The sequence below is a fragment of the Colletotrichum paranaense genome, assembly GCF_030867605.1.
Source record: "Colletotrichum paranaense strain IMI 384185 chromosome Unknown Scaffold_9.1, whole genome shotgun sequence".
NCBI classification, from domain to species: domain Eukaryota; kingdom Fungi; phylum Ascomycota; class Sordariomycetes; order Glomerellales; family Glomerellaceae; genus Colletotrichum; species Colletotrichum paranaense.
Window position 1 is genome coordinate 737,103 of NW_026848967.1, and position 23,764 is coordinate 760,866.

Below are 23,764 nucleotides of genomic sequence, written 5' to 3' on the forward strand. Positions count from 1 at the left end.
TAAGGTACAATAAATGAGACTTCGCAGGAGGAGACAGCACTGTGCTTTTGGGACTTGACTTTGCTTGTCATCCGAAGCTACCAAGCTAGGTCAGGCAAATCACCAGTAGGCCTATCAAGAGCCTCTTGGTCCAATTCAGGCGAATCAGACCTGGCTTTCAGCCAGCAGGCTTATCGACTTACACCGAAAGTAGTGAAATCTCATCTAGCTGTTGTCGATGCACCCAACTAGTCTCAGCCATTGCCGCTTTCGGTTCAAGTGTCTGTCACTTTTCCAGCACATTTTCTTCTCCTGCCTGAAAGCTTGCCCGAACAGAAAACTACACGATCTTGAAGCCAGACTGTAGAGCAATTACGAGAGAGGAGTGGTCGGCCTTGGTATCTTCACGCAGGCTGGCGTCTCTTCGAGCGCTCTTTGTCAAATTTTGCAAGATCCTTCGACTCATCCTTTGCATCGACAAGACCAATGAGAACTCACAGGTGCGCAACAAGATTTAGAATCCCACCTTTCTACTAGCGTTCCCAGAGACCCGGATCTCATCCGAGAAGAACTAAGACAGGGGGCTTGCGGGAAGCGCGTTTGCATTTTCGGACCGTGACATGGCATGCATCACTTGAGCCGGATGCGGCCAGTCTCAATGACCTCATTGGACTGACATGGTTGTAAGTCAGCCCTAAGGAAATAGACTTGTGCTTTAACAGGAACAAGCTTTTAGCCCGTCAAGCCCGTCTGCATCTCTTATCCCAATAGGTGCTCCCGGACACAAGTGATTCAGAAGAGAGACGAGTAGTTGTTTCTACGAGACAAAGTTGTTCCATTTGCGGGGACCGCCTGATCGTACCTTGTCGATGAAGCCGGGGGTGATGCATCGGGACAAGAAGACCATGGCGAGGCGTCTTCAAGTACCTATACTACACTACAGGTAGCTCACTGGCACAGCTGGTAGATAAAGCAAGCTTTGCCTACCTTCTCAAGATAGAGCTCGAGCAGCTTTCGGCTCCTCATATCTAACCTGTGTCCTGATAGCCTAGGAAGCAAAGTACACCATGCCCGTGATAAATCGCCAATCTCTTGGCGGCGTCCTCCTCTTGGCCGGCCTAGCCTCCGCCCAGGGACAAGGAGACGTCGACCCCTTTGCGCCCGTCTACACAAGCTGTCCCTTAGGCTTGGCAGTGCGGTCAGCTTCAGAGGTAACTTGAGGTTTTGCCCCCCATGAACTTTTAAGCATAGCTGTTGACTTTCTTCTGTAAGGGACTCTCGCGCTCAGAATCATCTTGGAGGGTAAGCCGCGGCGAAAAGGTCATCCCCGCGCTCAGCTCTTACCTCACATTGGCGAATATTTCTGGATTCGATGTCCAAGGCTACATTCAGCGTCTCAATACCTCCAACTATCCTGTCGTTGGTCTCTCCGTCTCCGGAGGAGGCACTCAGTCGGGTGTTGGAGGTCTTGGGATATGGCAGGCTTTTGATGCCCGCAACTCGGCTGCCGTTGCTGCTCGCACGGGTGGTTTGACGCAGGTTCTGTCATATATCACTGGTCTAAGTGGTGGAGGTGCCTTGACCGTGAGCACACTGTAAGTTCTGCCGACTGTTCTCTATCTGACTGCGTCTTCCCCTGTCCAACGAATGTAGAGTGCTTACATGTTACGCAGAGCTGCCAACGATTTCATATCCATAAGTGCTCTAAGAAAACAAATCAACTTCACTGTCGATTACACCCTGGGTCCGGACGGCAACATCACCACCTATCTGACAGATATCTTTGAAAATGTCGGCGTAAAGGCAGAGACAGGACTTCCTGTCTCCGTCGCCGACGCCTTTGGCCAGTTCTGGGCAACTTATCTCCCAGAGAACCGTACTTATGGCAACTACTCTGATCTTGCCCAATCAGGAACCTTCTTCTCTTCAGGCGAAGCCCCAATGCCCATCATAGCTCTCTCTGAGGTCATCCCCGGACAGTCACCCACAATCGGTGGCATCATGTGGCCTGGAAGGAACAACACCAACGGATTCAATCTGACTTCCTACGAAGTGACGCCCTTTGAGTTCGGAAGTTGGCGAGGCGGAAGAATCCAGGCTTTCATGCCGACAATGTACCTTGGAACCTCCATGTCCAATGGCACGGCCCAGAACAGCAGTGAGTGCGTTCAGGGGTTCGACAAGTTCACCTTCATCCAGGGGTCTACAGCCGACGCTTTTGACGCGTGGTTCATCGACGACTGGTACGATACTCCAATATTTGCCAAGCGAGCGCTCAATACAGGCCCGCCAAACACCTCGGTCATCGTGCCTCCCCTTCAGTTCGAAGACGACGGGCGTGTGATCCTCGTCAACCAGACGGCCGAGTCCTTCAACCAGACGTTCAACGAGTCTCTGTGGGCCACCTACCCGAACCCCTTTGAGAACTACAACCCCGCCATGCAAGGGATCGACGAGCTCCTCCTCGTTGACGGCAGCCTCGGCGGGGAGACGAACCCCATCCGGCCCCTCATCATCCCCGAGCGCCAGGTCGACCTGGTCATCGTCTACGAGGCCTCCTCAGACGCGCAGTACAACTGGGTCAACGGCACCAACCTCGTCAACACGGCTCAGTCGGCGACCCAGGGCAACATTCCCTTCCCGCGCATCCCCGACGTCGCGACGCTGGTGACGCAGAACCTGACCAAGCAGCCCACCTTCTTCGGCTGCGACGCCGCCACGTCGCCGCCTACGCCGCTGGTGCTCTACCTGCCCAACTCGCCGTGGTCCGGCTACAGCAACTTTTCCTTCTTCAAGTCCTCCTTCACGGACAACGAGTTCGACCTCACCGTCGACAACGCCTTTAACCTCGCAACCTACGGCAACGGTTCGGTAGATGCAGCGTGGCCCGCCTGTCTCGCCTGCGCGACGATCCGCGGAAGTCTGATCAGGGCTGGTGTCGACCTGCCGGAGCAGTGTCAGGAGTGCTTCCGCCGCCATTGTTGGAACGGGCAGGTTGCCAATCGTACCATCACGGCGGACGATCTCGATCCCAAGCTGAGACTCAATTCGAGCCTGTCATTTTCAGAGTGGAATCAGACATACTGGAGCAGTCAGACGACCACGGGTGGTGCTAGCGGCGGAGGAAGTGGCGGGAACAGCGGCACCGGGACCGGAGGCAATGGCGGTGGTGGTGCCTCATCCACACCCTCGGCTTCGGCCACAACGAGCCCCTCTGGTGCATCGAGTTCGGCCGAACTTGCACGAGTGGCGACTGCCGTGACTGTGGCTTCTCTTGTTGCTCTGATAGCATTGCTATAGGCTAGAATTATGGGGTATCATTTCTACAATTCTTTTTTACAGATAATAAGTCATTTCAAGAACTAAAAAAGACGTTGTGTTTGTGTGGCATTAGCAGCTCAGGGGCAAACGGCCCGTAGTCAGAATGTGTCTGCTCCATTCCAAGTACATCCGCAAAGATATCTCTTGCTTGTGTGCGTAGTAGAGGCATGTTGCTCAGTAGACCCTGGGCAAGATGCATCCAGTCCGTTACTCCAGAGAGCTTCAAGCGAAGAGCCTATTAGTGGTGTGAGTCATCAAGGTCGTACTTCCAAACAGAGGAAAAGGACTGCGTCCGATATGATCTCACCTCAAGCTGTTCCTTGACATCATTGTCTTCCTCTAAGGGTGCCGTCACTCTCATGACTCTCTGCGTATGGACGACGTATTTGGCAATTTTGTAGATCTTGGAACAGCCGTCCAGCACGTTGTTCAGATCACATCCTTCTTCCTTCAATCCTGCTAGGAATTGAATAAATTGGCCCAAGACCCTGATATTGAGATGGGCCTCTGATCCTGTGGGTTCCTCGAGTGCTGACCATAAGAGGATTAAGCTGGCCATGATGGGATAGCCGAGAAGAACCCTATCAGAAGTGTTAGTGAGCTATATAGAAAATCAAGAATATTTGAAACTGACCATATATTCACATAAGGTTGAGGTGGCATCACCCGTAGAAGATCAATGATTGCCCGAGCCGCCGACGTACACTTGGAGTGTGACTGCTCTATGCTGGGAAAGGCGCCCCTATTCACCCAGTCTGAGTACAGCGAGCATGATGGCTGCACGCTCGTCGCATTCTTAAGTCGCGCCAGGTTGATGTTAGTCTTAATCAGAGTGCTAAAATAGATAAAATGCAACAGGGCGGTGTGCATGTCCACCGCTCCCGTCGTCGAGGGGGTAGAGGGGTCCGGCCTCGATTCTTGCGGGAGCGAGCACTTCCACTCTTCCAGCTCACAATTGGACAGTATCATCATCATGTGATGTTCCGTACCTGACTGCAGCTGGAGATTGTGTGGAGAGAACTTTCCATGGAGTGTGACTTGGGTCCTTGATAGTTGTGCCATGCTATTAAGGAGGCACGGCGAGTGCGAGATGCCATCAAAAACGGTCGCATCCTTATCTGGAAGCTCAACGGTGACATCGTCATGAGCAAAGGGGTGAGATAGACCATACTTTGCCATCATGTCCGTGTTGAGTATATGTGTTGCCCAAAATACCCGCCTACGTCGCGCCGACTCGATGGCATCAAGGTTGGCATAAGTTTCCCTCTTGTGCAACCCGATAATCTGCGCGGTTCGGGCCGCCGCAGAAGCCAGCTGAGCCGTCGTGCGCGCATCGGCCGTCTGCAACGAGAACGTGGCTATAGCCAGCAAGGCCTCGCAGGCCAACACGTTTGTCCCCTGCAGAAGGAGTTCAGGGACGATGGCGTATGCGTTCTTGTAGTATCCCCAACTCAAGCCGCCAAAACGCTCAAAGGAGTCGTTCGCGGTCCTCCACCGCATGGCGGCCCCGAACATGGCATTTGCAATCGCGCGCCTGGCTGAAGTATCACAGTCGTTTTGGTCGGCGTGAACCCCGTACTGTTTGTCAGTATGCCCTAAGAATGTCTCTCTCGTCATGGCGGGACAGAAGAGCTGCACTTCCTCCATGACGGTGACCTCCAAATCCAAAATGTAGTCTTGGGGCGGGAAGCGTGCAAATGTGGTTCGGCTGAAAGGCCTCCGGTCTACAGTTGCCTCAATCTGATTTCGAGCATTACGCAGTCCTTCTAGCACGGAAGTCCGCCCGAACAGATCTTTGGGAAGGAAAGGGAGAGCATAGGGTGGCATCCTTTCGCGCCGGCTGGGCCCAGGATCGGCCGGATCACGCTGCTGTTGCTCTACGGCATGACCCTGGATTCTTTGCGCCAGACTTTTTGGTACCTTTATGCGCCGTTCGGCAAGCTGAGAAAGTGTAGTATCGACGAGCCCTTGGGATTGCCCTCTTGGATCCTCCAAAGACAACTGGCCACCGAGAGTACCAATTTCAGCCACATCGGGCGCCTCGGCACTCAGTCGCTTTCCTCCTGGCTCGGATTCAACTTTGTTCCTGGGTAGAACGTCAGCAATTGTCGACGGAGTGACCCGCACTTGGCACTGACTTCCGCCCCGGGCCTCTCTTCCTGCGCTCAGTGTATACGCAAGGTACGCCCGATCTAGTGCAGAGTCCACAGGCCGGTTCTTGTCCGTCGCAGCGTCTTTTGCGTGATTTGCAGTGGGCACATGCCTATGGATTGTAATTAAGTAAGTTCATATCGATTCCGACTGGATGGTACGGACGCGGAGTTGCTTACACTATAGATCCGCTTCTTGGTGACTTCCTCCGCATTGCTCTCGACGGTACTGGTGGCCTCAGCGACATCGGCCATGTTTGCTAGGTGGTCTCTTCACCCTACGGAAGTACTTTGAACAGAGCAAGGAGCTGTTGTTTGATTCCGCTTGAAAGATGGGCAAACATTGTGCTTCATGCGGGAGTTGTCGTGGGTAGTCGGGGGATGTATAAGTGGGCGGATATTATTAAGCTTCCGCCCTTTGTAGTAGTCGGGAGAGATAGCGGATACAACTGCGGATGTTTCTGGCATGATTAGTATCCCCCGCTATAGCCTTTCTCGACTAGCTTACCCCAGCTTTCCGCAAATCAGCGTTCAGAGCGGCCCAAGACTATCATCAAATCGGAGACACAATTACATCCGCCGAGTCGACGGAAGCTCTGGACAAAGGTGCTTCCTCCACAATTACGCCATCTCATCCTTCTTCGATTCTGCACCTTCGATGTCCAAAGTTCCGAGTCATTGCTAAATGGGTCGGCAGAAGCATCGTAAACCCGACCCAGAGTAACAATGGCGGAGTCGTATCGTTATACCGTCGGACTTTTAGTCTAAATCGCACAGACGGAAAGTTGAAGAGGAGAGTATGTTATTGTACGTATAAGAGGACATGAGGGTCGCGACGAACACACAAGCGATCAATACACAACGATAGCAGACGACAACAATCTTTTCAGCACATCATATCTAGAACGCTTGTTAGATCATCCCCTACAAATCACAAAAATGAGCTCTTTCAAGAACGTTGCTCTCCTTGGCGTAAGTCCACATCCCAGCCTCAGAAGCCAGAGCACCCGAGATACTAAGAGGTCTACAGAAAGGGCTCTTGGGAAGCGCAATCACCACTGAACTTGCCAACGCTGGCTTCAATGTTACAGTATTCGGCCGCGCCGAGTCTGCCTCAGGAGACCTCCCTGCTGGGGTGCACTTCAAGACGATCGACTACTCCACAGTTGACACCATCGCCACGGCCGTCAAGGGGCAGGATGTCATCGTCTCAACCCTTAGCAAGGGCGGCCTCTTCATCCAGAGAACTGTCATTGACGGCGCTATCAAGGCTGGCGTCAAGCGCTACATCCCTTCCGACTGGGGCTCCTTCACCACCGACCCCAAGGCAGCAGCCGAGCTTACCGTCATGATGAAGCCCTTCACCGACACGCAGAACTACCTGAAGGAGAAGGTCGGCGAGATCGAGCACACAATCTTCTCCGTCGGCGGCTTCACCGACCTCATCGTCAAGTTCCCCATCGCCTTTGACTACGCGAACAAGACGGCGGCCGTGACGAACGGGGGCCACGCCCGCTTCGCCAGTACCAGTCTTGCCGGCATTGGCAAGGCGGTCGCGGGCGCTTTGAAGAACCCTGAGGCAACCAAGAACCGCAATCTGAAGATCCAAGAGTTCGAGGTCTCTCAGGCGCAGCTGCTTGCGCTCGCGAAGAAGTACTCGCCGCCCGGCACCGAGTGGAAGGAGACTGAGCTTGACGGTGAAGTTGAGCTGGAAAAGAACCTGAAAGCCGCACAGGAGGACTCCACCAACGAGTTCGCTATGTTGGGTTTAATCAAGGCTGCACTACTTAGCGGCCGATACAAGTCTTCTTACGACAAGCTCGATAACGAGCTCGTGGGCCTCCCGATTCTGACCGAGAAGGATCTAGAGGCTAAGTTCGCGGCGGTGTACAGTTCCTAGACTATTTTGCATCTCTACAGTCTACACAGTCGGGAATGAATAGTAAGGCTTACTTGTAACAAGGCTATGATAAGTAGAGGATGAACTACATGTGCAACCATTTTTGATAGTTGAGAATAGACTTTGTTCAGGCAGCTGTGGCGTCGTTGTGTGTGCCTAGAGAAATGAGGAACAGACATATATGTGACAGCCGTTCCGTTGCGAGGATGCATTTCTTGCGGTGCTAAGCATGAAGAAAACAATTGTGGGTTGGCCTCCTATGTGCAATATCTTGCTACGCTTCAAGAAATGTCCAATGAGCGACATCGTCAAGCGAACATGCATAAACGAGCGTTGGAATGCAGTGACTCCAATCGCCTCAACAGAACGAACGATTGACTCGGATAGAATTATACTTTGACGCCTCTAAACCATCACAACTAGTCTGCAAGTCTAGTAATGGCCATGGGCCTATCAAACTACTGAAGAAGCAAATATAGTATATCAATCACGCCACAGTGATTCGTGCAACACTGCTAGATATTCTAGTTAGCTACAACTTTCCATTTCTACGTCTATCCACCTAGTGCATTTTTAAAACTACAGCACCCCGTGGCAAATATTCACATTAAACACGACGTAATACAACCCTAGAAAGGAGAAAACTCTTAGAGGCTACAGTTTACATTGCCATGGGCGGTGGGCCACATTGATAATCCATGCAGTGGAACGACATCTACTCCATCGCGAAAGAAAGATACATCCAGTATACAAACACCAGAGTATCTACATGTCACAGATGCGCCCGCATGTATCCCGGGGCCATTATGATCTGGACCACTACTCCAGCATGAGATGCAAATCGGATGCTGCAGTGACAATCAAAAGCCTGTTCCATCCAAATGTGCAAAACCCCATAGTGGTCTAGATGATAAGGATGAAATGGACCAGGTTTGACATCTGATATCATCCGCTTCCCTCCTCATTGCAGGCGCCCTCATTTCACATCATCACATCCAGGATTGCTTCCAAGCCCGCGCCGTCGATTCTTGGCAATACATCCCCCGGGCAGCCCCAAAGATTATGCAGTGTTCCAACTTCCCGCAGGATGGCGCTCTCTTCAGTGTCCACACTCCACAAGCGCGCGAATCTTGGCAAGGGGGCAACCCCCCTTTCGATCCTGCAGCCAGCCCGGGACGCCCGGCAGACAGGCCCAGCTGGTTGCCGCTGAGCATCGCAACATGAGACCCAGGGGAGGAAGGGCAAGGAGGGAGGGGTTTGTGGTGGGGATGTAGGGATGGTGTGAGAGCACTGGGCAGTCAAAACGGCTTCTTGTAGGGGGGGTGGTGTTGGCGTGCTAGTACCTTGAAGGATCACGTTGGCTGGAAGCCTGGAATGGTCTCTGAAATCAATCCGCTGGCTGCCGCTGGACAAGGGCCCTCGTCAGCCATGGGATAGCCGAACTGCATGGCCGTTAGAAGGCCAGCATGGGAGAGTGAGGTTATGTTTGGGGAAAGGGGGTTGGGTTCACGGTAGTACCATATCTTAGCCATCTTTGTACTGCCATGCTGAAGCTGCCATTATCAAACATCAAGACATCAGGCCATAATCTTGAGTTAGTTTGAGTTTCGTGATCTCTATACGTTTTCTTATACGCCGGTTTGCCGGGAGAGTTTTCGTATATGCCAGTGTGTCCTTAGCGTTTTTGGACTATGATCCATCTACAGCCCCTAGGTGAATACGATTAATCCCCAGGGCCCATTCGCCACACGAAACGGCTATCGAGACCACGGCAACAGCAGATGGGTCCCAGAAGGCTCCATGTCAGTTGTCGATTTATCGGCCGATCGGACAAGAGCGAGAGGCAGCCGAGAAGCCTTTTGGTCCACTGTGACAATGGAGCTGGCCTCGTTGGAATTTGCACAGGGCGGAGCATCTGACCTGTTGATGGGTATTTGGCCAAATACTGGCGGGCAGCCAAATATCTGATCATAGGGAACTATATCTCAGGGTCCTCGTGGGGATCAATCTAAGCATACCATAAGAGAAAGTACGGATACTTTCTCCTTGTTGAACCTGTTGCCGTGGTTCGTGGACGCAGCTTCGCAAGCTCTTCCCACGGGGGTTGCTTCCGTCTCACCCCCTTTCCCCCAACTCCATCTGCCTAAATCATCGAGGATGAAGCCGATAATTATCGCGTTGATCACAAGATCAAGCCGTCGTGTACGCCAGTGCTCCTCGAAGGAGGACAAAACAGTCCAACAACCCAATCACGCTTGCAGCATCACCCAGTGCCAAGGTGATCCTACCTAGACGTTTGAGCATCAAGTCACGGAGGCGTCCCCCTTTCGGATCGGTCCGCTGACCGATGTTGCTGTTGTCGGCGTCATCGACTTTTCGGCTCCCGCAAGTGCTCCCACTCCGTGCGTAAGTATTGCCCGAAAAGGTTGGACAGATAACCACCATCAACGACTACCCCTTGACCGATGACCGATGACCGTTGGCCGTTGATCGTTGATGAGCTCCAGACATAAGCAGCATGGCAAATGGTTATCATCGGCAGTGCGCCGTTGGCTCCGGGTAAGTGTTCTCACGCACGAGCACGCGAGCAAGTGCGTGTAGTAGTGTACCGTAGTCTCCGGGAAGCCTTTCCTCCTCCCCGTTGCGGTGTTGATACCCCCGCCTCGCTTCACCATCTTTCCTCATCCCCCATCTCGCTGATGTCGCCGAGGCGCCGAGGCGACGCCGAGGCAAATGGGGTTTCTTGAAATCCCATCTAGACATGTCCATGCCGGCCGGGGCGTATTGCGAGAATGGGCCAATCAAGCATGGCTGCATCATATCTCCCACATCACGGACAATTGAGCGCCCGCTTCTTTCTTTTCTCTTTCTTCCTTTTTTGCTGGGTATCCAACCGAGGGGGGAGGGAGGGGAGGGGCGGTCGGCCCGCCATTCAATGTCAAGAAAAGGCCTAGAACAAGTTCAGAAGCAAGTTTGACAGCCCCCGCTAACGGGCGTTTTGGTGGCACCCCTTTTCTTTCTTGCAGCTCATGGTCGGCGATCCCCCATGCGAGCAAAGTTGCAGAAAAGCAAAGCGTGGCAGAGGAAGCTCCCCCGGAGCTAAGCTAGTAGACGGGTCCCCATTTTAGCGTTCCCGCGGGAAATTTCATGGCCGTTTGAAAAAAACATGAGTCGTGTCATTTGGTTGCCATTCTGGGTAATCTCTTCACTAGTCAGGAGGCAAAGAGTTAGGGATCATGATACTAACAAATTTGTAAATGAAAGGGAGCAAAGTAACGCGAACCTATCAAATGGCGGTGGAGTTTTGGGCAGCGAGAATGTGCTTCACTTATTCCGCGGAATTCGGAAACAATTAACATGGTATCCAGCTTTGGGCAGCGACACACCACCACCACGCCCGCCGTGCCCAGACTAAGCCTGGAGAAGCTTAGCCAATGAGTGACGCCCCGGTTGCCATTCTCGGAAGAGCCCCGTAGGTATCCCCGTGCTTCGGGTCCGGTGGATCTCGGGACACGCCAAACGGTAAGCGACAGCCGGATAAGATGGTGCGGAACAAGCGGGGGACCCACCCGGGGCTCAGTGGTTGATTTTGTCGACGTCGCTCTTTGCCCCTTCCGAGTCAGAATCCCGCCCGACCTGCATCATCGGCCTTGCAGCTTGCAGGAGCATCGCAACTGTTGGGAATGAGTTCTACCCTGCTCTTTCCTCTCAGGACCTGCCACTGCCTGTCATCACATCCCTAATTGAGATGGAGCGGGCAGAATCCCGCTGTGTTTCTGTCTAATCACACTCTGCTCCCGCCTGTTTGGGCTGCCTTTCCGCATTTCTCCAGGTCCCCTGTATCATCAACAAACCCGTCGCGGCTCACCATTTAGGTGTTTGTCCTATCTTATCAAAGGTGCCAGCACGCGATTTCATCAGTCTGAGTAGGGCTATCCTTACGGCCCAAGAAGAGGAGTAAATGAAATGCGCCGGATCACTCAGCCCTTCCGCAGTCGGGGACCCTCTTCGGCGTGGGGAACCTTCGGATGCAGTCCCGATGTCCAGAGGCACCGGCGCTGGCTCCGTCAACAGTACCCCGTCCCCGCTATCTCTGCTATCACGCTTATCTCATTCTCACCCAACCGTTTTCGGAACGTCCGACGTTATCCCCGACGGCATCAATACCCCTAAGCAAGCAACCACTTCAAAACGAAACATTGCGCAAACCGATTCCCCAAAAAAATGAATGACCGAAAAGAGAAAGAATGCCCAACCCAAATCAGATATCGCGTATTTTTACCGAAATTTCTCCCCGGGCAGAATATGCCCCTTCTTTTTTATTTACTTTTTCTGCTTACCATTCATGACCCCAGGCAAGTTAACCTTTTGCCAGACTGCTACGATATCGGCCGGTGCGGCTTCCTACTCTACGGATACGTGGGTGCATCCTTCCATCAGCCCTCCCTTTCCTGCGTTCCATGTGCTGTTTTCTCCCTTGGGAAGGATCATCCTTGCTCCGTTTGTGCGTAGCTAGACCTGAATAATTAGATTAACCTTTACCCCTTCCTCTTACCCCAAAAAAGCTCCGACTGACGTGCGATCTACCCAAACTCTCAACCAACTCCAAATCAACTTCATCCCTTCACAACGTCACACCGACTTAATCCCGTGCGTGTCGAAAGAGAGGGAGAAAATCATCACCTCCAGCTGCAACTGAATCCATCCATCACCACCACATTCAGACATCGTAGCGTCACACAGTCATCTATCACCAAAATGAAGATCAAAGCACTCAACGTCTACCCCATTAAGGCTCTCCGCCCAATCCACCTTACCGAGGCAACCCTCACCCCGCAAGGCATCCTCCACGACAGGACCTACATGCTGTTCAAAGTCAATCCGGACTCGACCCTCCGCAAGATGCAACTCTCCACCTTCCCCCAATGCGCTCTCTTCTCCCAGGAGATCGTCGGCTCTCCCGACAAGGACGGCGGCGAAGAGATTCTCGTAAAGTACAACATTCCAACCCCGCCTCTTATCGACCACCACCTCCTCCAGGATACGACGCTTTCGGTGCCTCTCGTCCCGGATACATCGTCTCTGGAACCCATTTCAGTCGACCTTCACGGAAGTCCCGCCGAGGCACTCCGCATGGGGGAGCCATACGACGCCTTCTTCTCCGCTTGCTTCGGCTTCCCCACCATCCTGGTCCACATCGGCTCCGGACGCCGCCGTGTCCTCGGCACCCTCGCCCCAGGGTCATCCTCCAAGCAGCAACAACAGCAGCAGCAGTCGTCCTCTCTATTCTCATCCATCACATCGTATCTCCCCTCCCTCTCGTCTCTGTCCAAGTCTGAAGATGATGAACAAGCCTGGCTCACCTTCACCGACTGCGCCCCTTACCTCATCACATCAGATTCCTCCCTAACTTACCCATCCCTGACCTCCTTTCAGAACCCGGATGCCCCATCCACCATCATGCCCAAGATGCGCCCCAACATTGTCGTAGAAGATTCCTCCGAGGCACCCTTCGCCGAGGACTTTTGGGCGGAGCTGTCCCTCCCTGCCTCCTCCAACGCCAAGCTCCTCCTAACGGCCAACTGCGGTCGCTGCACCTCTCTTAACGTCGATTACGCCCTCGGACGCGCAGCCCCCGGACCCGAGGGGAAGCTCCTCAACACACTGATGAAGGACCGCCGCGTCGATCCGGGTCACAAATACGCACCCGTCTTTGGCCGGTACGCCTTCCTCGAGGTCCCTTCCGTGGGAGACGGGTCCCTGGCCGGGGATGGAACTGTCCAAATCCGCGTGGGCGACCAAGTCGTCGTCACCCGACGCAACGCCGAGAGGACAGTCTTTGACTGGGACATACCGGCTCCCGCCGCAAAGAAGACCGTTGCCGTTGCATAAAGGGCCCATATCCGCAGATCAGATTTCCTGATGTTCGTGGTTGCAGCCCACTTCCCATCCACATCATTCTCCCCTCCCCACTTGGGCAGCCATCTTTTTGGTTTCCCACTTTTCCTGCTCTAGACTAGAATAGGTAACTTTCTTCACAAGACGGCCATAACACATGTCATTTCTCACGATTCCCACATGTCCAATAGGGGGAAGAGAAGGAAAAGAAAAAATACCGCGGAAAATAGGTAGCATTCTAGATGGAGTCAAGTCGTTGGCCGCACCGTTGGCTGCACCACGAACCAAGAAGAGGAAACCGGGCACACGAGGGGGGGGGGGGACTATCACATGTGAGGTTGTCGCTACATACGGCATCATACCAGGTGGACGGGCGGGGGCAAGAGGCGGGAAGCAGAAGCAGAAAGTAAAAAGGAAAAAAAAGGGCAGAATGCCGTGTTACCTATCTGACCCCTCGCGCATCACGTCTTTTCCCGGCATAAACCCACCTTTTCATCCCGAACCCCCCTCTGCATCGTGAGAATATCCGTGTCATCATCTCCTGATCTCACGAAAATGATAACGCAACTAGGAAACACCGCGGCTCTCCCATTGCCTAAGGTAGAGAGCCCTTTTTGAGGATCGAGATGAGGATCGAGATAAGGGCCTCACCGCCCTTAACACATGCACAATAGGCCTTCAAGTCAAAGCACAATTTCCCCCCTAGGCCTTGCCGATAGATACCTCATCTACGGAGTAGGTATCTATCTGTCCTTCCCTCTCTCTCATGGGCTGGAGTTGCCAATGACACCATCCCAATCCCAAGTTTCATATGCCCGTTACCTTTGTGTAACCCGAGAAGAAGCGCCACTCACTCACCCATTTCGGCGTTAAGTACCATAGGTGATTGGGGAGAAGAAATAAAGCGGGGAAAACACACAAATTTATACCCACCAGGGTGCTTGCTCCGTCTTCTGATACCCCAGATGCCCAGATCAAATTGATTAATAAACCACAAAAAGGGGAAGATGATGTGTGTGTGGGAATGGCGGTGCATCTCGCTGGAACTGGCATCCAGCGGATAAACATAACGATACTAAAAAAAAACATCGAGAGATTCGGCGAGGCTTCCCGCGAACCTCCCCCCCCTAGAACAAGAGCAAACCTTCCTAATTCCTTACTGTCTACCTGTCCCACGCCCTGCCGGCCGGCAAGGCGGGCAACAACGGCCCAGCCAGCCAGCCAGCCAGCCCCGCGCGTAACCTGGCCCCCTTGTTCCCCGGTCCTCCCGTTTGATAATGTGTGCCGCGCGGGCGCCGGCGCGATGGGAATTCCTCAACCGTTCAAGAAAGTACATAACATTGGAAGGGCAGACAGAAAGATGATGGGGGGGGGGGGGGCGGGGGAGCGGAGGCTGGCGGGAAAGGGTTAAAGCTTAAGGAGGGGGACAGCTAAGATAATTCCCCCGATCTTCGCAGCGATTGTGTGTGTGTGTGTGTGTGTGTGTGTGTGTGTGTGTGTGTGTGTGATGTGCAGGTAAGGTATCTATCCGCACCCATCCCCATGCCGGTCGAAACTCACTCGGTCGATCATTTCATGGTCCTTTTTCTGCCCGCTCTCCTAGGTACATGTTTGAGTTGGGTATCTACCGCATATTTGCCCAGCCCATGAGCTCTCAAAGTTCATCACCATCTCGTCATACCTTCCATTGCCGCATCTTATTTGCATCTCGGCTGGAGAAAAAAAGCCTGGCGCAGCACTACTCGGAACATCAGGTTTATGGAAAAGCAAAAAAAAGGGCATAAACAACAATAGTAATCTTCACCGAGAACGATCGACACATCTAGTCTCGCGAACCCATCCATCCCGCGCCAGAGCCTCATTTACCTTTCTTACTACACCATCATACGTCGTCACAAAAAAGCGCCTACTTACATGTTCCTCGACCAATCATCATCACAAGCCACCCATCACAATAACTCGCCCAATCCCATCACACACGCCCGTCGTCGAATTCGTCGGTGTAAATCAGCCAAGGTTACTCCATGGTCTAGTCTGGTCTAGTCCACCTTAGTCTGAACGACGACCACCACTCTTACTCTCACTCTGCCTTGTCACGCAACTGCAGCACTACTCGTCTTGTGAGTTTTCCTGGGGCACATTTGACCCCGACTGCCTAGTTGCACCGAAAAGGATTTTCCCACCGCAAGCCTTCGCGTAAACCTTCGCCTGTTGCGAAATTCAAGACAATGATAACGAGAAGAGATGAGGGGGAAATGAGGGCCGTTCTTGGAAGACCAACAAAAACGACACGACAGACTTCACCGAGAAACACTTCGGAGGAATATGTGATGCAGGCAACCGGCCGGCCCTTTCCTGTCAAATGCAGTCGTACAAGGCGTCAGTGCCAGTGTCATACCATGCCATGTGTGCCTGTACGCATGTATGTATGTATGTATGTATGTATGTATGTATGTATGTCAATGCCATGCCGGGGTCGTGCCATGCTCTACCCGAACAACATCATCTTGTACAACCACAAAAAAAAAAAAAAAAAAAATCCCCGGATCTACCATTTGTGTAACCTAAACACAAAAAAAATACAGCCTTGAATCCCAGACTTGGATAAAACCACATCTCTGAATCGTGACGCACAAATGTCTCTTCACCGACTTCTTCCCGTTGAAGAAAGATCAAGGAAAATTCGAGTCGAGACGAGGCGGGATGGTTACACACGCATCGCGCCATATGGTTCTTCACCGGTGACCGGCATCCTCGGGCCATGGGTGACACCGAGTGAGCGCTTCATCGGCATCCGAACGACGTACGTCTCTTTCAAACCAAAAAAGGTATCCCGCCCACATACCGAAAGGTGTCCAACGTCCCCCAGACTCAGAGTCACAGGTGACATGACATGGCAGATTCTGAATGACACAAGGGCGGGCGCAGCAACCATGGTATCATGGCTAGACATACATTAGGGTTTTGGTTCTTTTATATTAGTGCTTGGCACCTTCTTGGTCTTTCCTGCATCATGGCACACGTAGAAGTTCCACGGTTCTTCAGACCCGGACAAGCGCTACCTATAGATTCGCTTGACCAACCGGACGCGATACCGTTCTGACCTGGCAGCATCATAGTTATACGCGAAACCGAAGCGCAAGGGGTTCGATGTGGTGCAGAGACTCCTTGAACAATACTCAGCATGATAACTGACCAAAAGGCAAGAGCGTAGCGTGAGGAAATAGAAGTATTCTGCGTCAGGAGGTAAAAAGAAAGAAAACTCGAAATTGACAAATAACCGCCGTTCCAGTCCATCAGCCTTGCGTGCTGTTGTGACGTGATCTAAGCCCATATTTTTTCTTCTGTTTGCCATGCTCCGTGAACCATTCCCAAAAGACCCGAAATCTATTGTTAGAGAAAGAAACCGTTCCTTCTCGCTAGTACCACTACCAACATTTGTCGTGCTCCCTCGCTCGCCCCCTCGCCTTACTTGCTCCTGCCCCGCCAACTTTGGCGTTTTGCCCAAAGGAAGAGAGAAAAGGAAATAACCAGGTCGTTGTTTGCCGTAGAAAAGGGGTATTGGGCATTGCGCGGCCGAAAAACTCCGTTACGTATTGATCAAAAGCGTGAAATGAAATGGAGACGGGCGATGGGCGCCTCTTCTTGCGGTCGAATCAAGGAGCTAACCGGCCGGAGCGTCGGCGAGCGAACGAGCTGTGGATGGATGATTCCTCCCTGCCGATTTAGGCTCAGTGCCTGATGGTTCCAGATTGTGACCGGGAAAGGTGCCGTCGCATCATTCCCGTCTTCAGCCAGGTACGGAAACTCGAGGGCATCATCGCACAGGGGCTCAGCTGTTGACACAGGCGCTAGGGCGTGACCCCCCTGTGGACGGGATACGCTCCCCGCCGGGACCGTTAAGCTGCAGCCAGCTGCAGAGGTGCCTGAGCCAGAGGGTCCCACGTGCGCCATGCAGCACCGAAATTCGGCACCACTGAGCTAAACCAGAGTTAAGACCGAGGACCCTGCCGCGACGGCAGGGGGGGCGGACCTGGTCCTGTCTGGGTGGTGTAATCGACGTGCCTTCAAAACGTCCGGGGAGGGTTGCAAACAGAATGATTGAAAAAACTCAAAAATCGAAAACGGAAAGAGTTGCATGGCTTTTTTCGTGTCGACGGCCGCCGCCAAAAGTGAAGGAATCAAAGGGGGAGAACCCCGCGAAGAGGTATCCGATGTTGTCCGATCCGAAAAAATCCTGACTGTCATCGATCGCCAGGGCATTTCTCAAGCTCATGCGCGTGGTATTGCGTGTTTGGTGGTGCATCGCTGTCGGGATGAACCAATATAGTCCTGCAGCGTCTGAAGGTCTCAAAAGGGGGCCCTAGGCTTGTGTTAGTAGGTGACATCCATCAATTGCAAGATGACACAGTTTGCAACTGCCGTGCCGCATTGTCCACCGACGGGTATTTCCATCTGGAAACCTCGTAGGTAATGAAACAAGAGAGGGCAATGAGATCGGGGATCGGATAGGGCGAGACATTTGTGTCTGGGTGGTGACGGAAGGGAGTTTGCGTCATCAGAAGCAACTAACATGTAGCTGAATTTCGAACGAGGTGACTTGCTCGAGGTGAGCAGCAGTGTGTCTTTGTGAACATACCTCGAGTGCATCCAATGCCAACCCCCCACGTTGCCGGCATGCCTCCATCTTGCGTCCCCTCACGGTGAGCACCATCTTTCCCGCAGTCGGTCGTTTGGGGTGCTCAGTAACGGTGCCGACAAACGCTGCACCTCAGGCGCTTTGAGTGCAGGGCCGGCAGGTGTGTAGCTTGCAATACCGGCACTCAAAGATACTCCAGTGGGGTCCAGAATGGCATAGGTTGCAGGTCCATTGGATCAAAGTGCTGTCTGACTTGATCATTTTGAACGAGTGGGCGCAGGGGCCCGCGACGGCCATCTTGAATCGAAAGCAGCTGGAAGGCCTGGGAAGCTTAGGGTCTTAAAGGTTGTGTCTGGAAGGACCCGGACGTGCTGGAAGCGCTGTGCGTCGTGCGCGCGATGTCCTGAACCGCGTGGTTTTTGGTGCCGGCGCTGCTGTCGGAGTAGTTGGTTGGCCCTGAAGATCGAAAGTAACGTTCGCTAAAAGTTTTCGATTTTGGCCCTCTGGGAGAGAAGCCTAACGGTTCGGTGGCAGAACGACGGTCAAGCTTTTCCTTGTCTTTTCTTCTTCTTCTCTCTTGGATCTGTGAAACTGTATTAGCAATGGAATAGACTTATTTATGATTATTATTTCGGTAGGTGATGCCGCCGTCTTAAACATGATGTGAAGGCTTGTAGGCGGGTAGTTGGAACTCACATGAGAGAGAGAGGCCAAACGTTGATGTGATGTTGACGAGCAAGGGGGTGGGTGTTAAATCAAAGTGTCTGAGTTGAAGAACTGAGTCAACTCGGAGTGTTTGGAGAGGATGCTAAACGAAGCGGGTGGAGTGTGGGAAGGGAGAAAGAAAGAAGTCGGAACCATTAAGGATTCAAGAGGAATCCAAGAACACAGGAGGATGTGGTTCTTGTTTAAGAAAAAGGTGAAAGAAGGTTTGCCGGTCGGTGGTGGGTGCTATTGATGGCATGGATGTGATGGGTAAGGATGAGGGCGCGAATGAAGGAAGTGCGGGTGCAAGTGCAAGTGCAACTACCGCGAGGCAAGTGCAGTTGCAAAGTGAATCTCAAGATGAGCGAGGTATCCGTGTCCGTAAGGTCAGGTATTAAGTTAGGCCGCCCAAGGTAGAAAGAACTTCCAGGGAAGGTGAGGCCGGGTGAGGGCGAGGGCGAGTGTGAGGGTTAGAATGATGTGCCCCACGCCAAAGTGTCAAGGAAGGTACGGGATGGTCCGAGGGTTTTGGGCAGGAAAGAACGGCAGCAGGGAAGGGGCCATATAATGTCAAGGAATGTCGAGTAAGGAAGTCGCGCCGACATGGTCAGGAAAAAGGAGGAAGAAATGAAGCATATGCGCTTGCACGAGAGAAGTGGGAATTAGAGGATAGGAAAAAAACTAACAAACTTTAGGAGCTTCCAAAAACCGAGGCAATCAAGCTGCCTTTGGTCAAGGTGAGGTAGGTAGGTCGGTAGGTACCTTGGATTGAGTACAAAGGTGAGATAGCTTAGTATTGTATGGCAAGGTACCTTGTGGTAGGTAGGTGCTGCTCGGTACGGCAGAGAAAGGCCAGTGCCGGATGTGATGATGTATGTGTGCTTTGACAGCAAAGCTTGGTGGTTTCTTCTTCTCACAAATAGCCAATGCAAGCCAGGCAAAGTCAGCAATGGCAATGGACGCCCAAGGCAATTGCCGTTGGCTAATGCTGTGTGACTGGTCGAGCAGCGAAATGAGGGAAAAAGGTCGACTGAGATGAAGGTGGAGTGAGATGACTAGCAAGCGGGTGTGAGGTGTAATGACGATAAAAAATAAATAAAGATAAAGATAAAAGTGCTGCTGAGAGCCAATGCAGTAAGTAGCTTGAGCTTGAGCTTGGGGTGTAGGCACGGAGTAATAGAGCCCTTTGGTTTTTTTTCTGCTCTCGATCAACTTCCGGCCAGTGGTCCTCAAGCAACCCTTATATGGATGGACCATGGTCCCACGGACGGAAAATCGTCTGATTGCAATGCAACAGAGGGCTAGGTCTTTCTCGACAATCGCAGCTTGTATAAACTCTAAGCATTGGTATTACCGCATGTCCCGTTCTTCGGCAGAATTCTGAGGTGCTGTTTGTTGCTGACCGTCCCTGTCTGCCCGGACCCAGCCCGTCCCAAGGTTCACAGCGGGAGCGTCGGATTGGACATTGGATTGCCCTATCCCCGTTTCCACTCCTGGTCCGTGTTGTCGTCTGTCCGTGCCGGCATTATAGAGGATGCACAACACGGTACTGGTAAGGCTGCTAGACTTTAGCTGGCTCTGGCCGGTGCCTCTGGAAAGTCTAGTTGACATTGCCGTGATTCTGTGACGGGAAAAGGACGTAACGAATCCCGGCGGCGGGAAGCTAAGCATATACTCCGTACCAGTCGTAAGGTAGTAAACTCTTTCTTTTTCGAATTAGAGCCCGATCATAATCCAGTATGACAGCAGTAAGGGACTAATAAGGTACGAACACAGCTCTGGAAGCATAGTCCATGAGTCCCGGTTTCCGATGCTCACGCAGCCACTGACGGGATATGCCTTGCAGTTCAGACTTTAGAGGCGCCTGCGCTAGGTTGGAGAAGCTCGACTTGTGGTGCCCTGCACGGTACCACAAGGTACCGCTGTCATTCCTCCCCAATTGTACCTTACCATAGCATGGATCTGGAATAGGTTGAACTTTCAGAGTGAGCTGAGCTATGTACCGCAGTAGCCGGACGTGGCATCGTTACAGCACCGAGACAAACTCATCACATCTATGGTGCCCTCTCTGTCCTTGACAGGTACCTACCTGCCAACGGTTAACCGACCCAACGATGCCGCTTTCTCGGCCCTACCACTTTTCCCATCTCGTTTGTTCGAGCCGGGAGCACGACGTCTTTACATGGATGCCATGTCAAAACGTCTCCCGTCATCATGGCCCGGCCCGTTTCTGTTCGTCTGCACTTGGGGCCTGATGATAGACCAAGGTACTTCTTCAGTACTTTGCCCGAGAAAGACAAGACGGGCGCTACCCACCCATGGTCGCATGTCATGTCTTGTATCGCCTAAAGCTAAGGTAGAAAAAGGGCTTCCGCATTCCTAGTTGCCCATCTGCCATGCGTGCCATGCCCCTTGGGTACGCAGTGAGGTCTTGTCCGTAATGACGACAAACCATAATGATGCTTGCTAGTGCAACAGACGGTCGAATGCCGTCGTCCCTTCTTGCATACCTTGCCGTGTCTCGCCACCGTTAATGGCCAACGGCCATCGTGCGGAGCGGCAGCAAGGGATTTGACAGACAGGACCCATCAAAATGATACCTTTTGGTTGTGACTTGATCATGATGTATGGGCCGTTCCTTCGCGTTGCACAATGCCTCGTGGCACATCACTACCGCTTCCACGGGAGTATTTTGTCTATTCCGCTTTTTTCCCCATTCGCGACAAGGATAGCTGTATTGTTGTCGACCACGCTGGCTGATCTTGAGTCGTCTCGTGGGAATCCGAGCTAGAGGTCGTCATATTGCCTGGCTGTGCTCCTTTCGTCTTGGTTGCAATCAAATCTGATCCGAGCAAAACCGCCGCGTACTTCTCTTACCACGCCCGGCACCCAGGTTTTCGGACTGTTCCATTCAAAGTAATTGATCTGGTTCCCCGTTTCCAGCTGCCTTCTACGGACAACTTCGATATCGATCTGCATCTCAAGTTGCAAGCCAATAATCTTCCAACTTCATGTAGCTCGGCTACCGTGCTCTGGGAGCTTGGGACTGTCCCCGTGCGCGGTGTACCTTGTCGTGTAAATTCAAGGCCCCTGCGCCTGACAGGTGTTGAGCCTCTGTGGCCCCGGGATCTCCTCCGGCAGGCTAAATTTGGTCATCATTGGGAGGGTGGGGCTTGATGAAATGTTTCTGTTTGACTTCAAAGGGAACCTGATCCGGCCACAAGGTTCCGTGGCGCAGGGCCCAGAGTTCTGACATGTAACAACCACGACCCAAAGCCAATGCGTTCCATGCGGTTGACATTTGCTGGCGGAAAAGGAGAGCAATCAACCTGTGCAGGGTATGACATGAACCAAGAATAACAGCAAATGCTCTCTCAGGTAGAGAGACGGCAGGGCGTCCAGCTCCGGCTCCCGAGTTGGTCGTCCGATTGGCTCGTTCTGCTGACGATACCATGCACGGAGCTATGTACTTGGTATCCATAAGGGCCACTCTGGGGTCGGCAGTGGATCGGATACAGTACGACCGGGCCTCCGGATGCACCGTCCTGTCTAGAGCACCAAGTCTGAAAGTCTTTTGCGGGCATGCGTGGTGGCAGAACGGTCGACAGGGCCGGGATATGGAGAACCCATGACTTCACCACGAACACTTTCAAGGTCCAGGCCTCGTTGGAGAGCGAAAGAGGCCTGTCTGCTCGAGTGCCAATGTAACGACGTAGGTTTCCGGGCTTAAGTCTAGGCTGTATGGGCTGTTATGGCTATGGTGCGGCCTAGGTCGCAACCTTCCTTGGTGAAGATAGACTGCTTGTTGCATGGGCAGATTATCTCCAGCCTAGAGCGGTACATTTGCAGCTAAGCGGCCAAATGCGAAGATCCTTTTCGATCCGGTTGCTCGCTGTGTCTTTGCGCCACGAATCTCTCCGTGCGGCTCGGAACTCTCCCAGACAGGGCGAGTGGGTTGGGTTTGGCCATGTGTGGGGGAACGCCCCAGAAAATCATTGCAGTTTCTGGTGTCCTGTCGGGGAAAAAGCGGCATTCTGTTGCGACGAAAGCAGCATGCTTCGTACGGATAGTTGGGCAAGGAGAGAGAACCTAACCACACAGATTAAGCGACCGACAAGCGCATCGATGCTGCATGTACTTTTGCAACGCCTATCTTCTCGAGCAGAAATTGCCGTGGCCAAGCGACTGATTCTTGTTTTCCGAGATGCTGCGCGCGTATCATGAGGTGGTACTTAATATCCTCAAGTTAAGGGCAAGGAAAAAGGTTGCAAATGTGGCAGTCGAGTCTTGTCCGCATCGAGGCAAACCCGCAGGACCTTTGCAGGGGATCAGCTCGTGGCCACTGGCTGGGTCGACCATGCATTGCGTGGCAGATCTCTTCTGCTCTCCCTTCTCTTCTTCTCCCACCTTGGCTTGTACCCACTGAGACCAGATTACCTGCATCCACTGCCCAGAAGCACCCATGGCGGGGAAAATCCTTTTGTGCCCCCAATGGGAAGCCGGCCTGGGGGGCATCCAAATCTTTCATCGAATGTTCTTTGAAAGCGCAAGGCGAACAAGGGTTTAGATTGAACGATGGGCTGGATTGGGTCGTTAGAGCGTGGCCAGTGTAGCAAACCCACTAGAAGGATACTGGGATGGTGCCGAGCGCCGGCAAGTTCTGCATCTGCCGCGTTTTACGCAGGCAGGTATCCGTGACGATATAATGTAGGATGAGCAGCGATGTTCAAACGCCGGGCCCTCAGGAGGAGAGTATCGTGAAAACATTGCGTCGTGTGGCATTGAGAGAGAGGAGCATCAGCGAACAGCTAGGTGAGGTTCTGAGGGTCCTTTCCGTACAACGCAGACGTGAACGCTGTCCGAGCCACGAAATGAGTTGAAGACTGGACGGAGACCGACTGATGACGGACCGTACGTTCGTAGGTACACTGCAACAAGGTACGTATGTGATTGTGAGCCGCATGACCTAAGTTTGGCCGGATTCGACCAAGGGATGATACCCGTTGACGACGACCAGGAGTAGGCTTAATTGCGTTCGGCGTTCTCTACTTGTCCCTGACAAGGCTCCTCGGGCCAGTAGCCTGGACGGACCGACGAGGGAGTAATCCCGAGATAGTGCTGCGAGAAACGGGGCAATGATCCATTGCGAAACAGCTGTCATGGCTTACAGAA

General features: G+C 52.8%; 6 protein-coding genes across 6 annotated transcripts; 3 read left to right on the top strand and 3 right to left on the bottom strand.

Moving 5' to 3' along the window:
- Positions 1-1,046: 1,046 nt before the first annotated feature.
- CPAR01_10996 (lysophosphoplipase A) lies at positions 1,047-3,279 on the top strand (the record flags this gene model as incomplete). The annotated part of the gene is made up of 3 exons (XM_060495255.1): positions 1,047-1,190; positions 1,231-1,574; positions 1,653-3,279. The coding sequence occupies 3 exons, from the start codon at positions 1,047-1,049 to the stop codon at positions 3,277-3,279; spliced, it is 2,115 nt and encodes a 704-aa protein (XP_060345603.1).
- Positions 3,280-3,334: 55 nt separating this feature from the next.
- On the bottom strand, positions 3,335-5,705 carry CPAR01_10997 (fungal specific transcription factor domain-containing protein; the record flags this gene model as incomplete). The annotated part of the gene is made up of 4 exons (XM_060495256.1): positions 3,335-3,535; positions 3,608-3,881; positions 3,935-5,563; positions 5,617-5,705. The coding sequence occupies 4 exons, from the start codon at positions 5,703-5,705 to the stop codon at positions 3,335-3,337; spliced, it is 2,193 nt and encodes a 730-aa protein (XP_060345604.1).
- A 684-nt stretch (positions 5,706-6,389) lies between these two features.
- Positions 6,390-7,350, top strand: CPAR01_10998 (uncharacterized protein; the record flags this gene model as incomplete). Its single annotated transcript, XM_060495257.1, has 2 exons — positions 6,390-6,422; positions 6,481-7,350. The coding sequence occupies 2 exons, from the start codon at positions 6,390-6,392 to the stop codon at positions 7,348-7,350; spliced, it is 903 nt and encodes a 300-aa protein (XP_060345605.1).
- Positions 7,351-12,108: 4,758 nt separating this feature from the next.
- CPAR01_10999 (MOSC domain-containing protein) lies at positions 12,109-13,242 on the top strand (the record flags this gene model as incomplete). Its single annotated transcript, XM_060495258.1, has 1 exon — positions 12,109-13,242. The coding sequence occupies one exon, from the start codon at positions 12,109-12,111 to the stop codon at positions 13,240-13,242; it is 1,134 nt and encodes a 377-aa protein (XP_060345606.1).
- A 2,979-nt stretch (positions 13,243-16,221) lies between these two features.
- Positions 16,222-16,545, bottom strand: CPAR01_11000 (uncharacterized protein; the record flags this gene model as incomplete). Its single annotated transcript, XM_060495259.1, has 1 exon — positions 16,222-16,545. The coding sequence occupies one exon, from the start codon at positions 16,543-16,545 to the stop codon at positions 16,222-16,224; it is 324 nt and encodes a 107-aa protein (XP_060345607.1).
- Positions 16,546-17,816: 1,271 nt separating this feature from the next.
- Positions 17,817-18,184, bottom strand: CPAR01_11001 (uncharacterized protein; the record flags this gene model as incomplete). The annotated part of the gene is made up of 2 exons (XM_060495260.1): positions 17,817-17,989; positions 18,061-18,184. 2 exons carry the CDS (start codon positions 18,182-18,184, stop codon positions 17,817-17,819), a joined length of 297 nt encoding a protein of 98 aa, XP_060345608.1.
- Positions 18,185-23,764: the final 5,580 nt, after the last annotated feature.